The sequence below is a fragment of the Budorcas taxicolor genome, chromosome 7 (assembly GCF_023091745.1).
Source record: "Budorcas taxicolor isolate Tak-1 chromosome 7, Takin1.1, whole genome shotgun sequence".
In the NCBI taxonomy this organism is placed as follows: Eukaryota; Metazoa; Chordata; class Mammalia; order Artiodactyla; family Bovidae; genus Budorcas; species Budorcas taxicolor.
In genome coordinates this window covers 16,057,045-16,077,338 of record NC_068916.1, presented here as the reverse complement: position 1 = coordinate 16,077,338, position 20,294 = coordinate 16,057,045, and the positions used below count along the sequence as shown (strand labels likewise).

Sequence of the window (20,294 nt, the reverse complement as noted above, 5' to 3'; positions counted from 1 at the left end):
ATATCCAACAGTTTAATGTCTTGGTAGTCGAAGAGCCCTGTGATCTCTTTGTCCACGTGATGTTGCATTCAAGGACACCAGCATGTGTGTGATTGACTGTGACAGAGATGGGAAAAGGAAAAGATCCTCTAAGGATGAAAATCTGGAATTGGTACTGGGTGACGACCTGCAGTTTTCTGTCCTTGACTCCTATCTGCTTAATGTCCCAGGATTCAGTATGGTGTCTGTACTAGCAGCATTAGCAGCAGTTGGGAATGCTTAGGAATGCAACTTCTTGTCCCCACCCCAGACTTTCTTGCATTGACATCCAGAAATCTGAGTTCTATCAACCTTCTGAATAAATGTGATGCCCAGAGGAATTTGAGACCCCATTTCTTCAGGGAGTTATCCATATGTGCTAAGAACATTCTCTATAACTTGCAGTTGTTTCATCCTCCATTTCATTCAAAATTTACATCTCATTTTGTTTTCAAAGAGGCTCAGAAGAAATATGATGCCTGAAGAGCTGGAGAAGAAAAGACAGGAGATTTTAGTCAAAGCCAAGCAGAGGCGTCGTGACAGATGTTTACTTCCTCTGAGGCTGACCAGCTGCATTTGCCAGAAGCCAGTCACAAGGATAACCTCTCATCCTGACAATGTGGTCAGAAGACGTCGGTGCGAGGAGACCCTGGAAAAGCCCCAGCAAGTCTTTGCATTCCGGAGACTGCAGGGACTCCAAGCCTACAGCCCTGAAGGAGAACCTTTCAGTACCATGGACAGCGCAAACGTTTCCGGGATCATTGTCCAGCGTGATGCCGGTGAATCCCTGGGAGGTGCTGGTGCCTGGTCTCTGCACACTAGCCCTGAGCCCATCCTTGCCCAGTCGTCAGATGGGGCAGAGCTCAACCCAAGGTTGGGGCTCTTTCTCCCACACGCCCTCTGCAGACAACCAGTAAAAGATGCAGATATTCGCCGGCAGTCTCGGAAAGTGAAGCGAGCAAGGGAGAGATTGACTATGGCCTTGAAGGCAGACAGGCTTGCCAGGGAGGCAAAGAGAACCAGGAGCCAGAAAAAATGTTTCTGAGAACTGAAGGAAAAATAGGAGACGATTATCCTGAGAAAGTTGAGTGGTGTGGTCCCTGGGAAGTGGTTCATGGTGGGGTGTGGGGGGCAACAGCCCTCCATTCTACTTGCTGCTTTTACTGTCAACCCTGTTTCTGGACTATGATGCTTTGTTACATTAACTTTGTACTCTACTAAAGTCTTGGTGGACAAAAACGAAAAGTGTAAATTTTTTTTAAATGGGAGAGATTGGGTTTCATGTGACAAGAGAAAAGATTTTCACATATCTTTGTACACCTCAATTTCTGTATGTCAGAATTTCTTTACTGAATTCTACAGAGGTAATCTAACCTGGGGAATTATTTAGTGTTTTTAGTTATAATATTTTCTTGTGTTAATTACACTTAAACAAGAAATGATCTATTCTAAAGAGGTTATTTTCTAATATTAAAATTAATGCTATAAAATCTTATTAAGCTGGCTTTTACTCCTTGTTTTAACATGAGTTGCCTCCTCTTTTTGTCATCCTCGTGCCAAATGTTAAATCAGACAGAAGACAGATTTTAATGTAAATCAATTAGTACTTATGCTACATATTGCATCCTTGTCTGTTACCTAAATCTTAAGTGGGTATTTTTTAAAAGAACGTGATTTTTTTAAAATGTTATTTGTTTATTTTCTTTTTAGCTGTTCTGGGGCACTGGGTTTTCCACTGCTGCCAGTCGGCTTTCTCTAGTTGTGGAGAGCAGGGGCCACTCTCTGGTTGCAGTGCATGGGTTTCTCATTCCAGTGACTTCTCTTGTTGCAGAGCATGGGCTCTAGACGCATGATTTCTATGGTTCTGGTTCTGGGGCTTAGTTGCTCCATAGCATATGAAATCTTCCCAGACCAGGGATCGAACTCCTGTCCTCTGAATTGGCAGGTGGATTTTAACCAATGGAAATCCTAAGTGGGTATTTTGAAAAATGATTTTTGACCTTCGATTCTTAAGAAGGAATACATTCTTTGGAAACATTTTCTTCTGAAAATGACTTGCCAGCAAGCTTGTTGCCCTGACCCAGAAATCAGTCCAGAGTCCCTGAAATTTGTCCACCCCACAGGGTTATGCACATCACCATTTGTAAGCAATCAAGAATGACATCATTGCTTATTCAATAAGCAATTCATTTTTACTTATAAACACTTCATTCAATAAACATCATAATTATTTCCACTGAACCCATAGAAGGTGGAATAAAGGTGTCATGCTACAGAAGTCCCAGGGGGACAGTATCAGGAAGGAAGAGAATGACCTATTCTGAACTTCCTTGTACAATTTTGATAAAGTTGTTTTATCAGTGGTGGAGAAGGAAGGCTGATGTGGCTCAGATCATAAATAATCCGCCTGCAATACAAGAGACCCTGGTTCAATCCCTGGATCCAGAAGATCCCCTGGAGGGAGGAATGGCAACCGACTCTAGTATTCTTGCCTGGAGAATTCCACGGACAGAGGAGCCTGGCAAACTACTGTCGATGGGGTCATAAAGAGTCAGACACAACTGAAGGGACAAAACCACGCAAAGAGTAACTGGGAAACAGGAAAACAATGAATAGAGGTGAGCAGTTATGCCTCCTGACAACAGGCTCTGGATTTAACTTAGTAATAAGTCCCTCCTAGAGCCCAGAGCTTTGATGTGGGTCTGAAGCCTCCCCAGACGCACTAAGGCAGATTCCAACTCTTCAGTGTGAACTAATCTGCATATTCCAACCCCTTTCTGTCCTGGGACTGGGGTGTCACATGACCCTTTCTGATCCAATAGGAAGGAGGCACCTGACCCTTTAGGGAACAGGAGGTGGAGCCACATTTATGCCTGGTTCTTATCTGCCAGTCCTGGGGTCTGGGAAATGGAGCTGTGTGAGGTCACCATGTAGGGAGGGCTGTCTGGGTTTGAGGCCACCTGGGAGCATTACATTTAAGGGTAAGCATGGAGAATGGTCAGGATGAGACCTTCCCCCCTCACACCTATATCTATACCTGGACATAATTTACTCCCCCACAAGAAGTGTGTGTGTGTTAGTTACTCAGTCCTGTCCGACTCTGCGATCCCATGGACTGTAGCCTGCCAGCCTCCTCCATCTATGGGATTCTCCATGCAAGAAGACTAGAGTGGCTGTTATTCCCTTCTCCAGGGAATCTTCTCAAAGCCCCTAGGAAGCCCTCCCACAAGAAAGGATACATGTGTATGTATGGCTGATTTCCTCTGCTGTGCACCTTAAACTATCACAACATTGTTTAAAAAATGAAAAAGTTAAAAGAATTAAAGGATGGATTTTGAATTATTATATAAGCATATTCAGTTTTTAAATTTTATTTATTATATTTTATCTATTATTAAATATGAAGGGGATGGGGAGACTCACTCACCCTCTACTCAGTATTCCAAGATAATAATAATTTTACTCCCCACATCCAGTTAACAGGAACTAAGTTCATTCCTCTTTTTATGTTATTTTATCTTAGGATAATATGCATGCATGCGTGCTCAGTCACTTCAGTTGTGTCCAACTCTTTGTGACCCTACGGACTGTAGCCCACCAGGCTCCTCTATCCATGGGATTTTCCAGGCAAGGACACTGGAGTGAGTTGCCATGCCCTCCTCCAGAGGATCTTCCCAAGCCAGGGATTGAACTTGCATCTCCTGCATTGCAGGTGAATTCTTTAACGCTGAGCCACCGGGGAAGCCTTAGGTTAATATAGGTTCTGTTAAATTATTTTATCCTAAGGTCTGGAGAGGGGATGGAGAATTTTCATTTCTAAGAAGTTCCCAGGGATGTACAGCACCACACACTGAGAAGGGGATTCTGGGACATCCTGAAGCCCACATGAGACAGATACAGAAAGATGAAGGTCATCATTCAGCGCCAAATCCAGACCAGTTTATATAATAAACTATCCAAACACTGAACTTTAAATACTGAAATACTGAAAATCCATTCACTTAACTACATTTATGCAAAGATGTCATCGTTTGAATGACAAACTGCAATAAATTAGCAGTAACAGCTTAGATTCTAACACCTTTCTCCTTATAATCCAATCATTAGATTCTAATCACTATCACCTGTTTTGTGTATGTGTTACTTTCTGCAGTACAAAAGTGAATCAGTTATTTTATTTTTTTTCTGAACTCTCCCCCACCATAAGCTCTTCCCCTACCCCCAATAACCACATCACAAGGTTTATTATGCCAATGTGTTTGTGTTCACTTCTCTTTATTTTTTTATGTTTTAAACTTTATTTTGTATTGTCGATTAACAATGTTGTGATAGTTAAGGTGCATAGCAAAGAGATGAACCCATACATATACATGTCTCTATTCTCCCCCAAACTCCCTCCAGCCAGGCTCCCACAGAACACGGAGCAGGGTTCCCCATGCTCTACACACAGTGTTCTCATCACTATGATCTGTTTTGTGTGTGAATGTTTCTTTCTGCTGACAAACAAAATGAATCACTTTTTTAAAAATTTATTGGCGTATAGTTGGTATACAATTTTGTGTTACTTTCTGCTGTACACCAAACCAAATCAGTTATACATGTACACATATCCACTCTTTTTTAGGTTCTTCTCCCATATAGGTCATCATCGTAACCTGATGATCTATTTTAAATGCAAATCTAATCACGTACTCCAACAGGGCAGGCCTTCATTTTTGTCTTCAGCAGATATTTATCTTGTTGCCCTGTCCTGCTGAATTACCCTCTTTATTCCCCAGTGTGCTCCAGCTTGGAGAGAAAAATTCTCTGGTCACCCTATTTGCAAATAATCTACTATGTGCAAAGCGATGGTATAAAACCTGTGATCCAGAAATAAACTAAACAGATTCACTGCCTCTGTTTGATTTAATCCTCATGAGAGGAAAGAATTAATAAGTAGAGCAAAGAATTCATAACTTGTCATATAGAAGTAGAGAGAGAGTGTATGTATTAGAGTTAGTTTCAGCATGTGTGTATTCATTTTTAAATGTTTTAGTGTGTGTTCATGTATTTGGGCTGCCTGGAGGAGGGGGGGATTGTCTGTGAGGGAGGCTCTTAGGCATTGGAAAAGTTCCTCCAGGTGCACCTTCTTGGAACTTTATTAATGTGTATCAGTCAAGGTTCTCTAGAGAAATGGAATCAATAGGACATAAAGTCTACAGAAGAGGAGAGGTATTTAGGGGATTCACCCACATGGTTATAGCAGTGAGAAATCCCATAATCTGCTATTTGCAACCTGGAGAGGCAGAAGAGTCAGGGTTGGGACTTCCCTGGTGGTCCAGTGGTTACGAATCTGCCTCAAAATGCAGGGGATGTAGATTGAACCCCTAGTCGGGGAACTAAGATCCCACATGTTGCGAAGCAAATAAGCCCCTGAACCACAACTAGAGGGTCTGTGTGCCCCAACAAAAGATCCCGCATCCCACAACTAAGACTAAAACTTGACACAGACCATTAACTATATAAGTAAATATCTTTTAAAAGTCAGTGGTAAATTTCAATCCAAGTCCGAAGGCCTGAGAACCAGGAGCTCTGAGTCCAAGGGAAGAAAAAGATGGACATTCCCACTCAGGAAGAGAGAGTGGATTCACCTTCCTTCACCTTCTTTTCCATGTGGCCCTCAGCAGATTGAATAACACCCACCTACACTGAGGAGAGTGGGTCACTTCACTTAGTCTATAGAATCAAATGCTGATCTGTTCCAGACACATCCTCAAGAACACACCCAGAAATAATAATGAGCCAGCTATTTGGGCTGATCAGCCTTTGGATAGGTGTCCATCCTGCCCCTGTCCCCTGAACCCAGGTGCTGGCATCCAAAATAAAGCAAACTTTCCCTTCCACCAACTGTGCCTCTTTATTGATTTTTGAGCAGTGAGCAGTTACAATTTTAATGTATAAAATAAGCTACAAGAATCTATTGTCCCAACAGGGACTATGACCAATACTTTTTATAGAGTATAACTTTTAAAACTGTGAATCACTCTACTGTATTATCTGCAACTTGTACAAATTATTCATCAACTGTACTTCGAAACGGCTTCTCCGGTGGCTCAGATGGTAAAGAATCTGCCAGCAATGTGGGAGACTTGGGTTTGATCCCTGGGTTGGGAAGATCCCCTGGAGAAGGAAACGGCAACCCAACTCCAGTGTTCTTGCCTGGAGAATTCCCCATGAATACAGGAGTCTGGCAGGCTTTAGTCCATGGGGTCACAAAGAGTCAGACACGACTGAGAGACTAAGAAAAAGCACATACTTCAATTTAAAAAATCTAAAAAAAGAAAGAACCCAAATACTCAAAATGAACCCATAGCAAAAGAAACCACATCTGGTTTACCGAAGCAGAGAATGCATGGGAGGAGAAATAGGAGAAAGGTTGCTGAAAGGTACAAATTCTCAGCTTTAAAAAAAAGAGGCAAAAGGGGTAATGAGTAAATGATGACTGCAGTTAATGTTGCTGTTCACTACAGTGCTGAAGAAATATGCTCAGAGAGTAAATACTAAGGCTCTCATCACACCAAAAAAAAAAAAAAAACTTAAAAAAAAACATTTTGAGATGATGAACATTAAATAAAGAGCTTCCCTGGTGGTTCAGATGATAAAGAATCTGCCTGCAATATGGGAGACAGGGGTTTGATCCCTGGGTCAGGAAGATTCCCCAGGAGGAGGGCATGGCTACCCCCTCCAGTATTATGTTAACTAAAATCACTGTGGTAATCATTTCATGATATAGATGTCACATACATTTCAAACATATACAGTAGCAGCAATTTTAAACTTTAAAAATTACCTGGAATAATAGAATTCTGTAACTCTTCCATCAAAAGTAAACTGTATATAGTACTGTATGCCAATGATATCTCATGAAATTAGAAAAAAATTGTTAAAAAAGATAAAAATTAAAAGTGCAAAAGAGTATAAGTGAAAGAGGACAAACCACAAGTGCTTTTTTCCTTTAGAATTATTTTATTAAGTCATAACTGTACAACTGCTTCATATAATAATTTCTACATGCTAAAATTTAAGGAACAATGTTATTAATATGTTTCATTACAGCATACTTTTGACTAATAGCTTTTCAAAAACTGAGAAAAATCTTGCAAAAGGTTTTTAAAAATTTAACATTTTACAAAGAAATGTTAACAATTTACAAACATTTAACAAAATGTTTAATATTAAACAAATTTAACATTATCAAAGAAGCGACGTTTCTACACTCTGACAAAGATCACTAGAAAAAAACAGTTAAGCTAAGAAACTGCCTCAAAGGCATTTTCCATATGGTTTTTCCTCTACAGGAAGGCAATGTTCTTAAATAATTCAATTCATTCACAAATGGCTCTCTGCACCTGCTCTGGTGTCTTCTGCCATATCACTGCATGTTTACTCATAACCTGAAGCTGCCCAGTTACCTCTGGGCTCTCATCCTCCACTATTTAGACAGTGAAGCCCAGGGCAAACAGGAAAAAGCTCAGTTTCGGCTTCGCCCTCCCAACCCCCACATCCCTCACTACCTCCTGGACCAGAGTTTCCTTCACCATATTGAGCCCTCAAGTTGCTACCAAAGTTTCCATTCCTCATCGACTGTAATTAGATTGCTGCTGATAATTTCCAAAGTCATTGTTAATTGCACTTCTACAATTTCCTCCTCCATTGTTGCCATGACCACCTCTGCAGCCTCAATCATGGTTGCCAGATGTGGGACTTTCACCACCAGACAGACCCTCTGTCTCTCCCTTTTCCAGCCCCATGATAAGCACCCCTAAACCTAGGACCATTTCCATATGCATCAGATCCTCCCCAGAAGTTACTTTCTCATCCTGATGCTAGTCCCAAATCACTACCACCACCAGGATAAACCCCCAAACCAAAGCGGCCTCCTCCTCCACTTCTAGAACCCTGCACTTGCTGCATTTCCCATGTCAACAAAGCCTTTGCGACTTTTGCATGATGACCATTGATGGTATGGTTTTTCGGCAACACAGTCTTGTCCACAGAATCAAGGTCATCAAAAGTCACAAATCCAAAGCCTCTTTTCTTGCCAGACTGCCTATCAGTAATGATTTCAATGGTACCATTTTTCCATATTTCTCAAAGTAATCTCTAAGATGATGTTCCTTAGTATCTTGTAGAATACCAACAAACAGTTTCTTCAGTGTCCAAAGAACACCCCGCTGTCCAGATGCTGCTTTTGGGACACATGTTTGGGTTCAAGCACTATGCCGTCAATGGAATGGGGTCCAGTGGGCATTTCATCCACCTCAGTCATGTCATCAAGACAAAACCACAGTCTTGATCTTTGGCTGGAAGGATCCCTCAGGACCACACAGTCTCTAAGTTCTCCCTGCTGCTGGTAACAGTTCCTCAGACTTTCTTCTGCGGTTTCAAAGTTCAAAACACCAATAAAGAGTTTATTAGTTTGTTCAGCTTCTCTCTTTTGCCTTTTCAAAGCAATTGACTTCTCGGTTTTCTCCATCAGACTGGGTTGCTTCAGTCAGATTTCCTATAGCTGAGGGAGATGAGAGAGATCTCAGAGATGAATGCAGACTGGACATGTCCCAGCCCTGTGGTAAGAACCTGTGTTGCCCCAGGAAAATCCCTCTAGGAGCACTTCCACTGGGATCTGGCAATGCTGCCATGGCCTCTCAGCTCCCGCCGCCCTTGAATCAATCCTGAGTACTTTTCATCTTCCTGTAAAACATTATTTGAACAGAGGGAGCTTTCCAGACCCAGTCGTCAAATACTGCATTTTCTCTTTTAGTTTTCCAATTCTGAACTGTATGTGTATTCTCATCTCTTCATTGTATGTTAATTCTCTCACTAAGTTGGATACCCAATGAAAGGAAGAGTAATGCAGACTTTAGTGATTTACCCTGGCATATATACTTACTCCTTTGCCCTTAGAAGGGGCTCAAGATATATTTTGTTGAAAAAAGTATTCGAACTCCAAATGTACTTTCTAAAGTTTTCTCAGAAAGTCACTCAACTTCAGTTACACAATCTTATCACCTCTTCGGTGGGAGACTGCAGTCAACTGTCACTATGATTTCACATCCTTTCTCTCTTAATCCATTTAAGACTTTAATCATAAAAATCTACTTAAAACGTAAACCTAATCAGTGCACACTTTCTTTTAAAATCCCATCATTTCCGTTTCAGAGGGTGTTTTTAGAGGGAGAAAATAAAAATATCTTAATCCTGTTGCCCTGCCACCCCTTTCAACAACCAATATTCCTCAGTTTGGAATGAAAATCACTTGATCCTCATGTTTACAAAGCACCTATTACATGCCAAGTTGTGGACTAAGATCCATAATTCAGAATTTCACTGAACAAAGTCATCGCCCCAATTCATTTGAATCCTGATAAAAGTTTTTTAACAACTCTAATCCTTGGTTCATCCAAAGCAATTACTTTACAAAACAAAGAACAACTACAACATTATATAAAAAGCTACAAAGTTACAAAACCCAAAACAGAAAATGAATAGTCCTGACTATACAATAAAAGCCAAAAAAGCAATGTACACATTGCTAAAGTAACCTGCAGGGCAAGAAATAGCACATTACTGCCCTGGGTAGGGGTGGTTCTGTGATGACCCAGCAGAGCTGGCTTGAAACTTACCAATTTCAGAGAAGGGGAGGGTGTGTGTGTGTGTGTGTGTGTGTGTGTGTGTGTGTGTGTGTGTGGCACATAGCATGGGGGTACTTGACCCTAGAGGTCAGAAGAGGACCCAAACAGGGGTGCAGGGCCAGGCTAACAGGGATGGCATAACTGCTGGACTCTGCCAGCCGACAGGTTAGGGCAGGACCAGGCCACCGAATCGGCCCAGGTCGTCTGGGACTTGGAAAAACGTGCTCCCAGGCCGGGGCTGTCCGTCCGTCTGAAGCCCTCTGCTCATCCCTGCTGGCTTTGCCAGCTACATGATTCCCAGGAACTATAGAAACTTGGAAGTTTTCCAGCCAGAACACTAGAGGGCACTTTTACAAGCACAACCCCAAACCAGCAACACTCCTGCGGCCGGAGCTCTGCTGCTCCGGGACACGTGTCAACTGCTGCCCTCACCTTCGAAAGGACCTGGAGCTGGAGCCGCTCCAGTGGCGGGGGCGGCGGGGGGAGCGGGGTCGCTGGCGCTCAGGGGACCTGCCCCAAGGGGAACGCGACCTGCTCCTCCTCAGCCTGCGCCACGTGGAGGGTGGTGGCAGCATTCTCCGGGGAGGGCTCAGTCGCCTAGGGGGTGGCTGGGGCCAGGGGCCCAGCACGGCTCTGGCCGTGATCTGCTGGGCGTCGATTGCTCTCCGTCCATGTGCCTGAGCGCTTTCGCAGCCTCTTCCGGATTCTCGAACTCCACGTAGGCGTGGCCTTGAGACGGATGCGCGCGCATCCTGTCTCTGCGCAGGTCGATCTCTCTAACTCTCCCGAAGGTGGAGAATATCTCCCGGATGTGCTCCCTGGTCACCTTCCGGGTGAGCCTCTCGACGTGCACTTTGGTGGGCTTAGAGGCGAGGCTGCGCCTTCTCTTTTCCTTCTCATCTCTTCTGGGTGGTTTGGGTTTGGAACCGGACCGCCGCCTGTGGTCTCGGGGGCGCCAAGGCCTCGGAGAGCCGTGGGAGCTGCTGGAGCTGGAGCTGCGGGACCCACTGGAGCGTCCGGAGCGTCCGGATGCTGAGGGCGAGCTGGAGCCGCGGCTGGAGCCCGCGCGGGACCGAGCCCCCGAGCTGCTGCTCCCGCCCGAGGCCCTGCGCCGCTTCCGAGCTTTATCCCTGCCGCGGTCCTTCTCGCCGGACTGCTGGGCAGCGCCTGTATCTTTCCAGCGATCCGCGGACTGCTCGTCAGAGCGCTCTTTGAGTGGGATGGGAGACGGAGTCATCTCGCCTCCGCGCTCCTCAGCCTCAGGAGAGAAAGGGGTTAATAGATTAAAGGCTGTTTCCTACAGTGTGAAGTACTATAGAATGTTGTGATCATCAATAAGGCCATCACAGAGGCAGAGAAAGAGGAGATATGGAGGAAGAGAAGTAAGAAAGAAAAAAAAATGACAGTTATTGATGAATATATTGTGGAAGGGCAACCCTGTAGCTCAGACGGTAAAGAATCTGTCTGCAATGCAGGAGACCCGGGTTCGATCCCTTGGTCGGGAAGATCCTCTGGAGAAGGGAATGCCAATGCACTCCAGTATTTTGGCCTGGAGAATCCCATGGACAGAGGAGCCAGGCGGGCCACAGTCCATGGGGTCGCAAAGAGTCGGACACGACTGAGCGACCAGCCATAGCGGTTTAACTTGATTCAGAGAGCTGAATTTTTTAAGAAACATTTTATTGTTTACTAAATATTCCCGGAAATACAGGAGCCAGTGATGTACTAGCTTATTTTATCCTAAGGACAAAGCAGGTTCCAGGTTTTTTTAGACAGCGTTAGATGTACAAATCGAGCTTCCCTGGGGGCTCAAACGGTAAAGAATCTGCCTGCAGTTCAGTAGACATTGCCTGCGTGCCAAGTCGCTTCAGTGGTGTCCAACTCTTTGCAACCCTATGGACTGTAGCCCGCCAGGCTCCTCTGTCCGTGAAATTTTCCAGGCAAGACTACTGGAGTGGATTGCCATGCCCCCCGCTCCAGGGGATCTTCCGGACCCAGGGATTGAACTGGTGTCTCTTACGCCTCCTGCATTGGCGGGCGGGTTCTCTACAACTAGCAACATCTGGGAAGCAGTGGACATTAAACAAAGAATTATAGGAACATCAATATAAACAAAGGTAATGGATTAATTTGGAAGAGAAATGAGATAAAGTTAGACATAGTTTCAGAGGATATCAGGTAGAGAAATCAAACAAAAAAGTAAAGTAGGACTCTGAAAAATAACTTTTAAAAGTCACCTTGACCTTGCTGTGAGTGATATAGGCAAGTCACAGTCATAATCCTTACCCCAAGTCCTTGCACCTCCCCTCCTTGTCACCAGGGCCCATGGATGTCCAATTTTTACTGACTTCCTTGCAGCTCAGGGCCACCACAGGGGAAAATAAACCAGGAAGAGCAGACTGTACTGATGTATCAGATAGATAGCCTGGAACATTCTTCTTCCAGCTTACAAATGGGACAGTCTAGTCTTTATAGCTCAGCTAGTTCAGAAAGCAATCTTATTTCCTTTCATGAGAGCACTGCCTCCTCAGCCCACATTATAAGCACTATTAATAGGAAGAGGAAGAAATCTGAAACTCAATATGGCAGAATCTGGGGCAGTATGAACCCATTCTTGCTATGGGGTCATCCTAGGCCTCTGCCTATAGTAAGGACCCTCCCGTCAAGTCTCAGAAAGCTTCTCCACCCCACCAGGGACAAGCTAGACCAGTGGTTCTCAGAATACGTCCTTAGACTGTGAGCAAGAGGACCAGTGGCTCTCAGAGTGTGTCCTTAGAGCACCAGCAGTACCTGGGGACTTACTAGAAATGGAGAGTCTCAGGCCTTGCTCCCAGATGTGATGAATCAGAAACTCTTGGATGGAGCAGCAATCAAAGAGCTGAATTTAAAAAGAAAGAAAAATGAAAACCAAGAAAAATAAACTTGTGGGTAAAACTTTTTCCAGAGAGAACTATTTAAACAGAACCCCGGCAAATATTACCTCTACTTCATAGTGATTTTTTAAAAATCTGGCTAATTACCCCAAGAAAGCTTCATATACAAACCTGTACAAAACCTTGAATATTTCTTAATACTAACACCAAAGAAATAACTTTCAGTAATGTAACAGTTTAAGAAGCTACTATTTGCTTAATTAAAAAGATTGTACAAAAGGCAAAAGTATATAGATGGACATCAATATGGATTCCAAACTCACCAGAAGAGACTGACTTGGAAATCTGGTCAATGCAGGTTCCCCCAGTTCTAAGAGTTGTCCACTGACCACTCCTGAGATCCAGACAGCTGGTGCCTCAATGGAAAGTCTGACTTCTGCCTCTGCCTCTCCTTTTATAGGGGAAGAAGGTGGACAACCCAATCAGTGGACAATCCAATCAGTGGACAACCCAATCTAGAGGGCACGCCCTCTCAGATCCAAGGGATTGGAGACATTCCTAAATCTGTGCCCACAAACACAAGAATTTGAGGCTATTGACACAGATACTATGAAAAAACTCAAGAGTTTAGACAAATACTTCTACTTCGTAGTGATCTTGTGTGTTTTTTTTTTAATCTGGCTAATTATCCCAAGAAAGCTTCATACACAAACCTATACAAAACCTTGAATATCTCTTAATACTAACACCAAAGAAATAACTTGCAGTAAGGTAACTTCATTTTAAAAGCTACTGTTGGCTAAAACAAAGAGATTTTAGAAAAGGTTAATGTAGATGTATACTGTTTTGCCATCAGTATCAATTCCATGCTCACCAGATAAGGCCAGCTTGGAAATCTGGTCTATGGAGGTTTCCCCAATTTCAAGAGCTGTCCTCTGACCACTCCTGAGATGCCGTCAGCCTGTGGCTCACTGGAAAGTCCACTAACTTCTGTCTCTGATTTTCCTTTAATAGGGGAAGAGAGTGGACAGTCCAATCAGGGGATAACCCAATCTCCAGAGAACACACTCTCTTTCAGATCCAAGGCATTGAAGAGATTTCTAAATCTAAGCACACAAACACAAGAATTTGAGGTGACTGAGACCATCAGATACTATTGTAGATTTAAAAAATTTAACACATTTGTGCCTGGTTAGGTATTTGCAGTCCCTACCAACATTGTAATGTTTTCTTTCCCTCAGCTGGGATACATTCTACAAAAATAAGAGTGGACGTTGCTCTCTGCACTTCATAGTAGCTTTAGAAGGACCAGGATTCCAGGTCTGCTTCACAACTCATAAGCTGCCTCAGCAACAGCGTAGATCTTCGTTTCCCTAAGAGAACACTGTGCCTGGAATTTCTTTACTATACCTTGTAACAAACACCAATCTACCTAAGGCACCTGAGTAGATGCAGAGTCATTTTGTGAATCCATCAGAGTATTTTAGAACATTACCTTACTGTGGGGACTTCCCAGGTGGTGCAGCAGTAAAGAATCCAGCTGTCAGTGCAGGAGACACAAAACTTGAGGGTTCCATCCCCGGCTTGGGAAGATCCCCTGGAGAAAGAAATGGCAACCCAATTCAGTATTCTTGCTAGAAAATTCCATGGACAGAGGAGCCTGGCAGACTACAGTCCATGGGATCTGAAAGAGTTGGACATGACTGAGTGTGTGGTGTGCGCAGGTGTGCACACACACACATACACATTCCGAACTTACTGACTGGATATGCAGGGAAAGGGAAAGGACAGAACCAGAGATAACTCTGTGGTTTCCAGCTCAAGTGGCTGAGCAGATGAAGTGCCTTTGAAAGGAAAGGGGAAGTCAGGAGAGGTGGCAAGTACAATCTCAAGCAATGGGAGTGGGTGTGGGAGTTAGGGCCCAGCCCCCCCAACAGAGTTGAGAATTTGGGGATAACTCCACAGTCGGCATCCGTGGTTCCACAACTGCACATTCAAACAACTGTTACTGAGTCCAGACTCAATCTGCTGGCCACGAAACACGCCAGTTAATGGAGAATCTAGGTGCTGCGGCAAGGAGCACAACTTTATTTGGAAAACTGGTGACTGAAAAGACAGGACTAATGTCTCAAAATAACCATCTTATCTGGGTCTGAATGCCAAGTTCTTTTATAGAACAGCGACAGGGGGAGGTGAGGAAGCAAAGTAAAACGGCCTTTAATCTTGCAAGTATCTTCTGGTATAGTCTTAAGGGGGAGATGTGTTAACTTCTTCCATCCTGCCATCCACAGGTGGACAGGGTCCTGAACTAAGGTCTTTGGATCAATACTCAGGCAGGATAAACAGTATCTTTTAGTGAACCAAAAGAATACAGTTATAGAACATTTGCTTCCCATTGGCTTTGTATAAATAGTGTCCTTTTAGTAAACAAAAGCAACCAGAAGCAAAATTAAGGGTTTAAGTAAAAGAAATAGATCCAACATGGAGTCAGTTCTTCCCTGTAACACAAACACAGGTTGTGTAGTACTGTAGTATGCATTTATTTTTTAAAAATGGGCTTATAAGAGGACCCATACAGTTCAAACTTGCACTGTTCAAGGGTCAACTGTAGAGACTGTGTAAGATTATCAGTTCTAGTTTGGGTAGAGTGTTAGTGAAAGTTGCAGAAAACTGGTAGTAGGTATCTTGACTATTAGCACAGAATATGAAATGAAAACTGCCCACCTCACCTTCCTTTGCTACTTTACTCAATGTAATTTGTTGAAACATCTGTCTCTTCCCCACTAAATGAGCCTGTCAGCCTTATTGAAGTTCACCTGACCAGATATTGGAGGGAGTTTGTTGTTTCTTTGCTGTAGTTGTTCTTTTACCAAGGCTCTAAGCCTTATTTCAATTTTATTTACTCCAGTACCACACTGTTTAATTACTTTGGTGTAACCCTTTAGGGTATTTTGGGATCAGGAGGTTTCATACCTTCAACTTTTGATTTGCTCTTTCAGGATTCTTTTGGTTATGCAGGGTGCCTGAGCTTCCAAAACAAATGGTGGGATGCATTTTTCTATTTCCACAAAAAAGTTCAATAAAGATTGCATTAAGTCTGTAGATCACTTTGTGTAGTATTGACATTCTAATGTATTAAGTCTTCCAATCAATAAAATGGTATGTCTTCCTATTTATTTCTATCTCCTTTAATTTATTTCAGCAGTACTTTATAGTTTGGGGAATAAAATCTTTTGCCTCACTGCTTATGTTTATTCCTAATAATTTATTTCTTTTTGAATTGTTTGTGCTTACTGTATATAAAAATTATAATTTTGTGTCTATTTTTAAGGTATTTTTAAAAAATTTATGTTTTTGTTTTTGTTTGCATTGCCATGCATGTGGGATGCAGACCAAGGGCCAGAGTTTGAACCTTAGTTCCCAGACCAGGGGCCAGAGTTTGAACCCAGGCCATCTGCTTTGGGAGCTGAGTCTTGGCCACTTGACCAGCAAGGAGGTCCCTTGTGTGTTGATTTTTTATCCTGCAACTTTGCTGAGTTTTTTTTGGGGGTCTAACTGTGTGCATGTTTGTACCCATGTGTTTGTGCTGTGTCTGAGTGTAATCTAAGCGTTTCTACATATGACACCATTTTACTATCAACAGGGATCATTTTCCTTCCTCCTTTGTAATGTAACTTTTTCTTGGTTCTTTGTTTAGCAGGGACTTCCTATGCTAGGTCGACTGGAAGTGGCAAAAGCAGGCATCCCTCTCTGGTTCTTAATCTTATAGAAAATATTTCCAGGCTTTCTTTATCAACTAAGATGACAGATGCAGGTTTTTTATGTAGGGCCTCTATTCTATTAACATTTCCTTTTCTTCTGCTGCTGCTGGCTGAGTGTCTTTGTTATGAAGGAGTGTCATAATATTACTAGCTATTACACTGATTGGTTTTCATACACGGGACCATCTTTTTAGGTCCCAGGAATAAATCTCATTTGTCTGTCGTTCAGAATCCATTTAATGTGTTGCTGCATTCAGTTTGCTACTATGTGTTAAAGATACTTCTACTAGTCTTCACGAGTATACGCATCTAAGAGCGTTCTCTTTTCGTATTGTCTGTTTCTGGCTTTGGTAAAAGGGGAATACTGACCTCATGAAATGAGTTAGAATTCTGTCCTCTTCAGGTTTTTGGGGAAGCATTTTAGAATCAGTACTGTTAAGTAATTTTTTATGTTCGGTAGAAATCAACAGGGAAACCATGTGGTACAGGCTGTGCTTCATAGGACTTTTCGGGTCATTGATTCCATAGTCTTACTGGTTATAGGCCTATTCAGATCCTCTACTTCTTCTTGATTCCGTTTTGGGAGCAGCTTTTCCAGAAATTTGTCCATTTTGTCTGGACTATCTAATCAGTTGATGTACAGCTGAACATAGTATTTTCTTCAAATCCTTTTTTTTCCTATAAATTCAGCAGTGATGCCCACAAATCCATTTCTTACTTTGAGTAACTGAATCTTCTCTCCTTTTTCACAGTCAGTGTATTTGAAGTTTGTTATTTTTGTGGATCTTTGCAAAGAACAAACTTTGATTTTCCTTCTTATTTTTCTCTCCTCTCATTTATTCTGCTGTCCATATAATCTGTATCCTTTCATGCTCTGTGATGTGAATTTAGGTTTTATTATAGTTCCTAACACTTCATGGTATAAAATTAGGTTGTTCATAAGATAGATTTCAAATTGTATTTGAGATAAAGAAAGTGGCTTTCTTAATTATATATGCCAAGATCAGTAATTGATGAATAAATTTACTTTCTTGCTAAAGCATCAGTTGAAATTATTATGAAGAGTCCTAAGATGATTTCAGACCAGCTTGTTTCTAACCCTGCCAAGTCCCAGCTTGTCTGATCCTGGTGACACAACCACCATGAGCTCCGTGCTGGGATGTCAATCACGGACCCAGGAGGGCAGAGCCCTCAGTGTCAGGATGGGCTCCTCTCCCCCACACCTCCCTCTCTGTTTCTAAGCCCTGAAGCCTGGGAGTCACAGACTATGATGCAATCACAGAGGGAAGGGGAAAAGCCTGTTTATGGTCATTGCTTCTCACCAGGACTACGGGAGGCAGGTGCAGAGCCCCAGGACAGGAGCCCCCCAGAGCTCCTCCATGGGACTGACATGAAGCAGTGAAAAGAAAGGGAAGGCAGGCTGCCTGGGTCACGGGGACACCGAGGGTGAGGTCTCAGCACTGTGACCCCCTTATACACACCTGCTCTCTGATTCTACCTGTGCCCTTGTCTGGAACACCAGCCTGGCACACGCCCTGCAGTTCTCACAGGCTGAGAGAGCAGCAGTGGCGTGTGCTGCGCTGGCGTGAGGGGGAGTTTTCCTTTCTGAGAGCAGAGTCTACAGACTTGCTCCTGAGCCAGCTTCTCCTCAGCTCAGCTTGGACACAGGGTTTTGTCTCCCTGTTGTGCAGACCCTGCCTTGTCCTTCCTGATTTGTCTTTTCCTCCTCCTGCATTTCTTACACACTGTGTGAGCTGTATTATGGACATTGTTTGCGATTCCAGAAGCCAAGAGTCTGTAGAGATGGGGACCTAGTGATGGGTGGATTTTTTCCTCTTTATGAGTTGTACCAGGAATCAGACACATTTTGGCTCTCTTTTGTGGGCAGCCAAAAACAAGAGACAAACAATAGGCAAGTAAGTTCTTATTTACATGTGCACATGTGTGTCCATTTAATCCCACAGAGAAGATGCTAAGATGTGCACAGAAATTGCAGAATTGTAGGCTGACACACCCTCACTGGTGCTTTCCACGTGGCGCTAGTGGTAAAGAATCCACCTGCCAAAGCAGGCGATCCAAGAGACAGGTGTTTGATCCCTGGGTTGGGAAGAACCTTCGGAGTGGGAAATGACGATCCACTCCAGTATTCTTGTCTGGAGAATTCCATGGACAGAGGAGCCTGGTGGCTACAGTCTTTGGAAACACAGAGTCAGATATGAATGAGCAACTAGGATCAGATTCTCATTGTTTTGATCTTCTTTATCTCCAGTATTCTTGCCTGGAGAATCCCATGGACAGAGAAGCCTGGTAGGCTACAGTCCACGGGGTCGCAAAGAGTCAGACATGACTGAGCGACTTCACTTACTCACTCACTTGCTTACTTATCTCTTTTTTACCTTAAATATTTTCTCCCCACTCCCTTCAAGACAGAGGAGAGAGTTAGATAGCTTTTGTGTCTGCTCCATGAGCCTATTCTCAGTGATCATTCCCCAGGGGTCTCAAAACTAGTGGAGCTGCTAGGACTCCAGCCCCTGCTGCTGTCAGACCCTCTGACTGAGGCACACCATCCCTTGAGTCACTGATCCCCTGGTCTGAGGTCACACTTAGGAGAAAGTGGCACAGTCTGGCTGCTCACTTCTGACAGGGACATTGCTGAAGTGTGCACCCCTGGAGATACCCCTAAGTTCCTTAAATCCACAACCCTTAAACATTATGACCCACTGGACATCAGTCATTATTTAACCCTAAAATGAATGAGATATTCAGCCCATTATTCTGAAGGCCAAACAAGAAAAGGGGATAACATTTCAGACCAGGTTAATGCCCTTAATTTTTTATCCATTGCACTAATTTCTCCAGGAAAAAAATGAGAACACTGCCTTAAAATCTGGACTTTATCCAACTGTGAAGCAGGCATGTCTCCGGTTTCGTTCCGGTAATGATGCCTAACAAGGGACCACCTGTGTGCTGTTCATGTTTTGTTGGTTGAAAGAATTGCTAGTGCCTCTGAAACATTTAACAACATGTATAGGCTTCCCTCATAGCTCAGTTGGTAAAGAATCAGCATGCAATGCAGGAGACCCCAGTTCGATTCCTGGGTTGGGAAGATCCCCTGGAGAAGGGATTGGCTACCCCACTCCAGTATTCTTGGGCTTTCCTTGTGGCTCAGCTGGCAAAGAATCCGCCCGCAATGTGGGAGACCTGGGTTTGATACCTACGTTGGGAAGATTACCCTGGACAAGGGAAAGGCAACTCACTCCAGGGATTGGCTACCCCACTCCAGTATTCTTGGGCTTTCCTTGTGGCTCAGCTGGCAAAGAATCCGCCCACAATGTGGGAGACCTGGGTTTGATACCTACGTTGGGAAGATTCCCCTGGACAAGGGAAAGGCAACTCACTCCAGTATTCTTGCCTGGAGAATTCCAGGGTCTCAAATAGTCTGAGTGACTTTCATTTTCACTTTGTATGTCCTTGGAAGAGTAAAGGGATGTGTAGGAACTCCACGCTTTGTTTCCACGAGTTGTTTCCATCTGTACTAATTCCTTCTGGAATTTTAAATCTATAGTCATTTTGGCAGGTGCTCTTGCACCGGAGGGCTACTGACCTCTGGGGTTAGAATTTCAGTCTTTCCAGAGTTTTATCTGTGTGAGGACCTTTGCGTGTCCAATCTTTGTCCATTCCAGCTATCTCATTTCATGTTTGGTTTCCTCTTGGTTTCCTTCCATAACTTTAAAAGTAAGACATGGAATATTTTATGGAAATTATTTCAGGCACATACGTTGTCTAGTTTGGCAAAAGCTACTTGCCTTCTACCAGAGTTAGGGCGTCAGAAAGTGACTATCAGGGGATGATTTCAGGCACCATGAGGGGAAAAAGGGAAACTGTTTTCTCCTTGAGGCCAGTGTTGAGGGTAGGACGGCAGGAGTCTTACTAATGTCAAAGGCTGGAGGTCAAACTTTGTTCCCTTCCTC

At 43.5% G+C, this 20,294-nt stretch overlaps 1 protein-coding gene and 2 pseudogenes across 1 annotated transcript; 1 reads left to right on the top strand and 2 right to left on the bottom strand.

The window, feature by feature from the left end:
- The first annotated feature begins 82 nt into the window (after positions 1-82).
- Positions 83-1,063, top strand: LOC128050537 (methyl-CpG-binding domain protein 3-like 2B). Its single transcript, XM_052642793.1, has 2 exons — positions 83-151; positions 476-1,063. The coding sequence occupies exons 1-2, from the start codon at positions 83-85 to the stop codon at positions 1,061-1,063; spliced, it is 657 nt and encodes a 218-aa protein (XP_052498753.1).
- A 6,552-nt stretch (positions 1,064-7,615) lies between these two features.
- Positions 7,616-8,533, bottom strand: LOC128050536 (heterogeneous nuclear ribonucleoproteins A2/B1-like; annotated as a pseudogene).
- Positions 8,534-8,547: 14 nt separating this feature from the next.
- Positions 8,548-10,926, bottom strand: LOC128050319 (RNA-binding protein with serine-rich domain 1-like; annotated as a pseudogene).
- Positions 10,927-20,294: the final 9,368 nt, after the last annotated feature.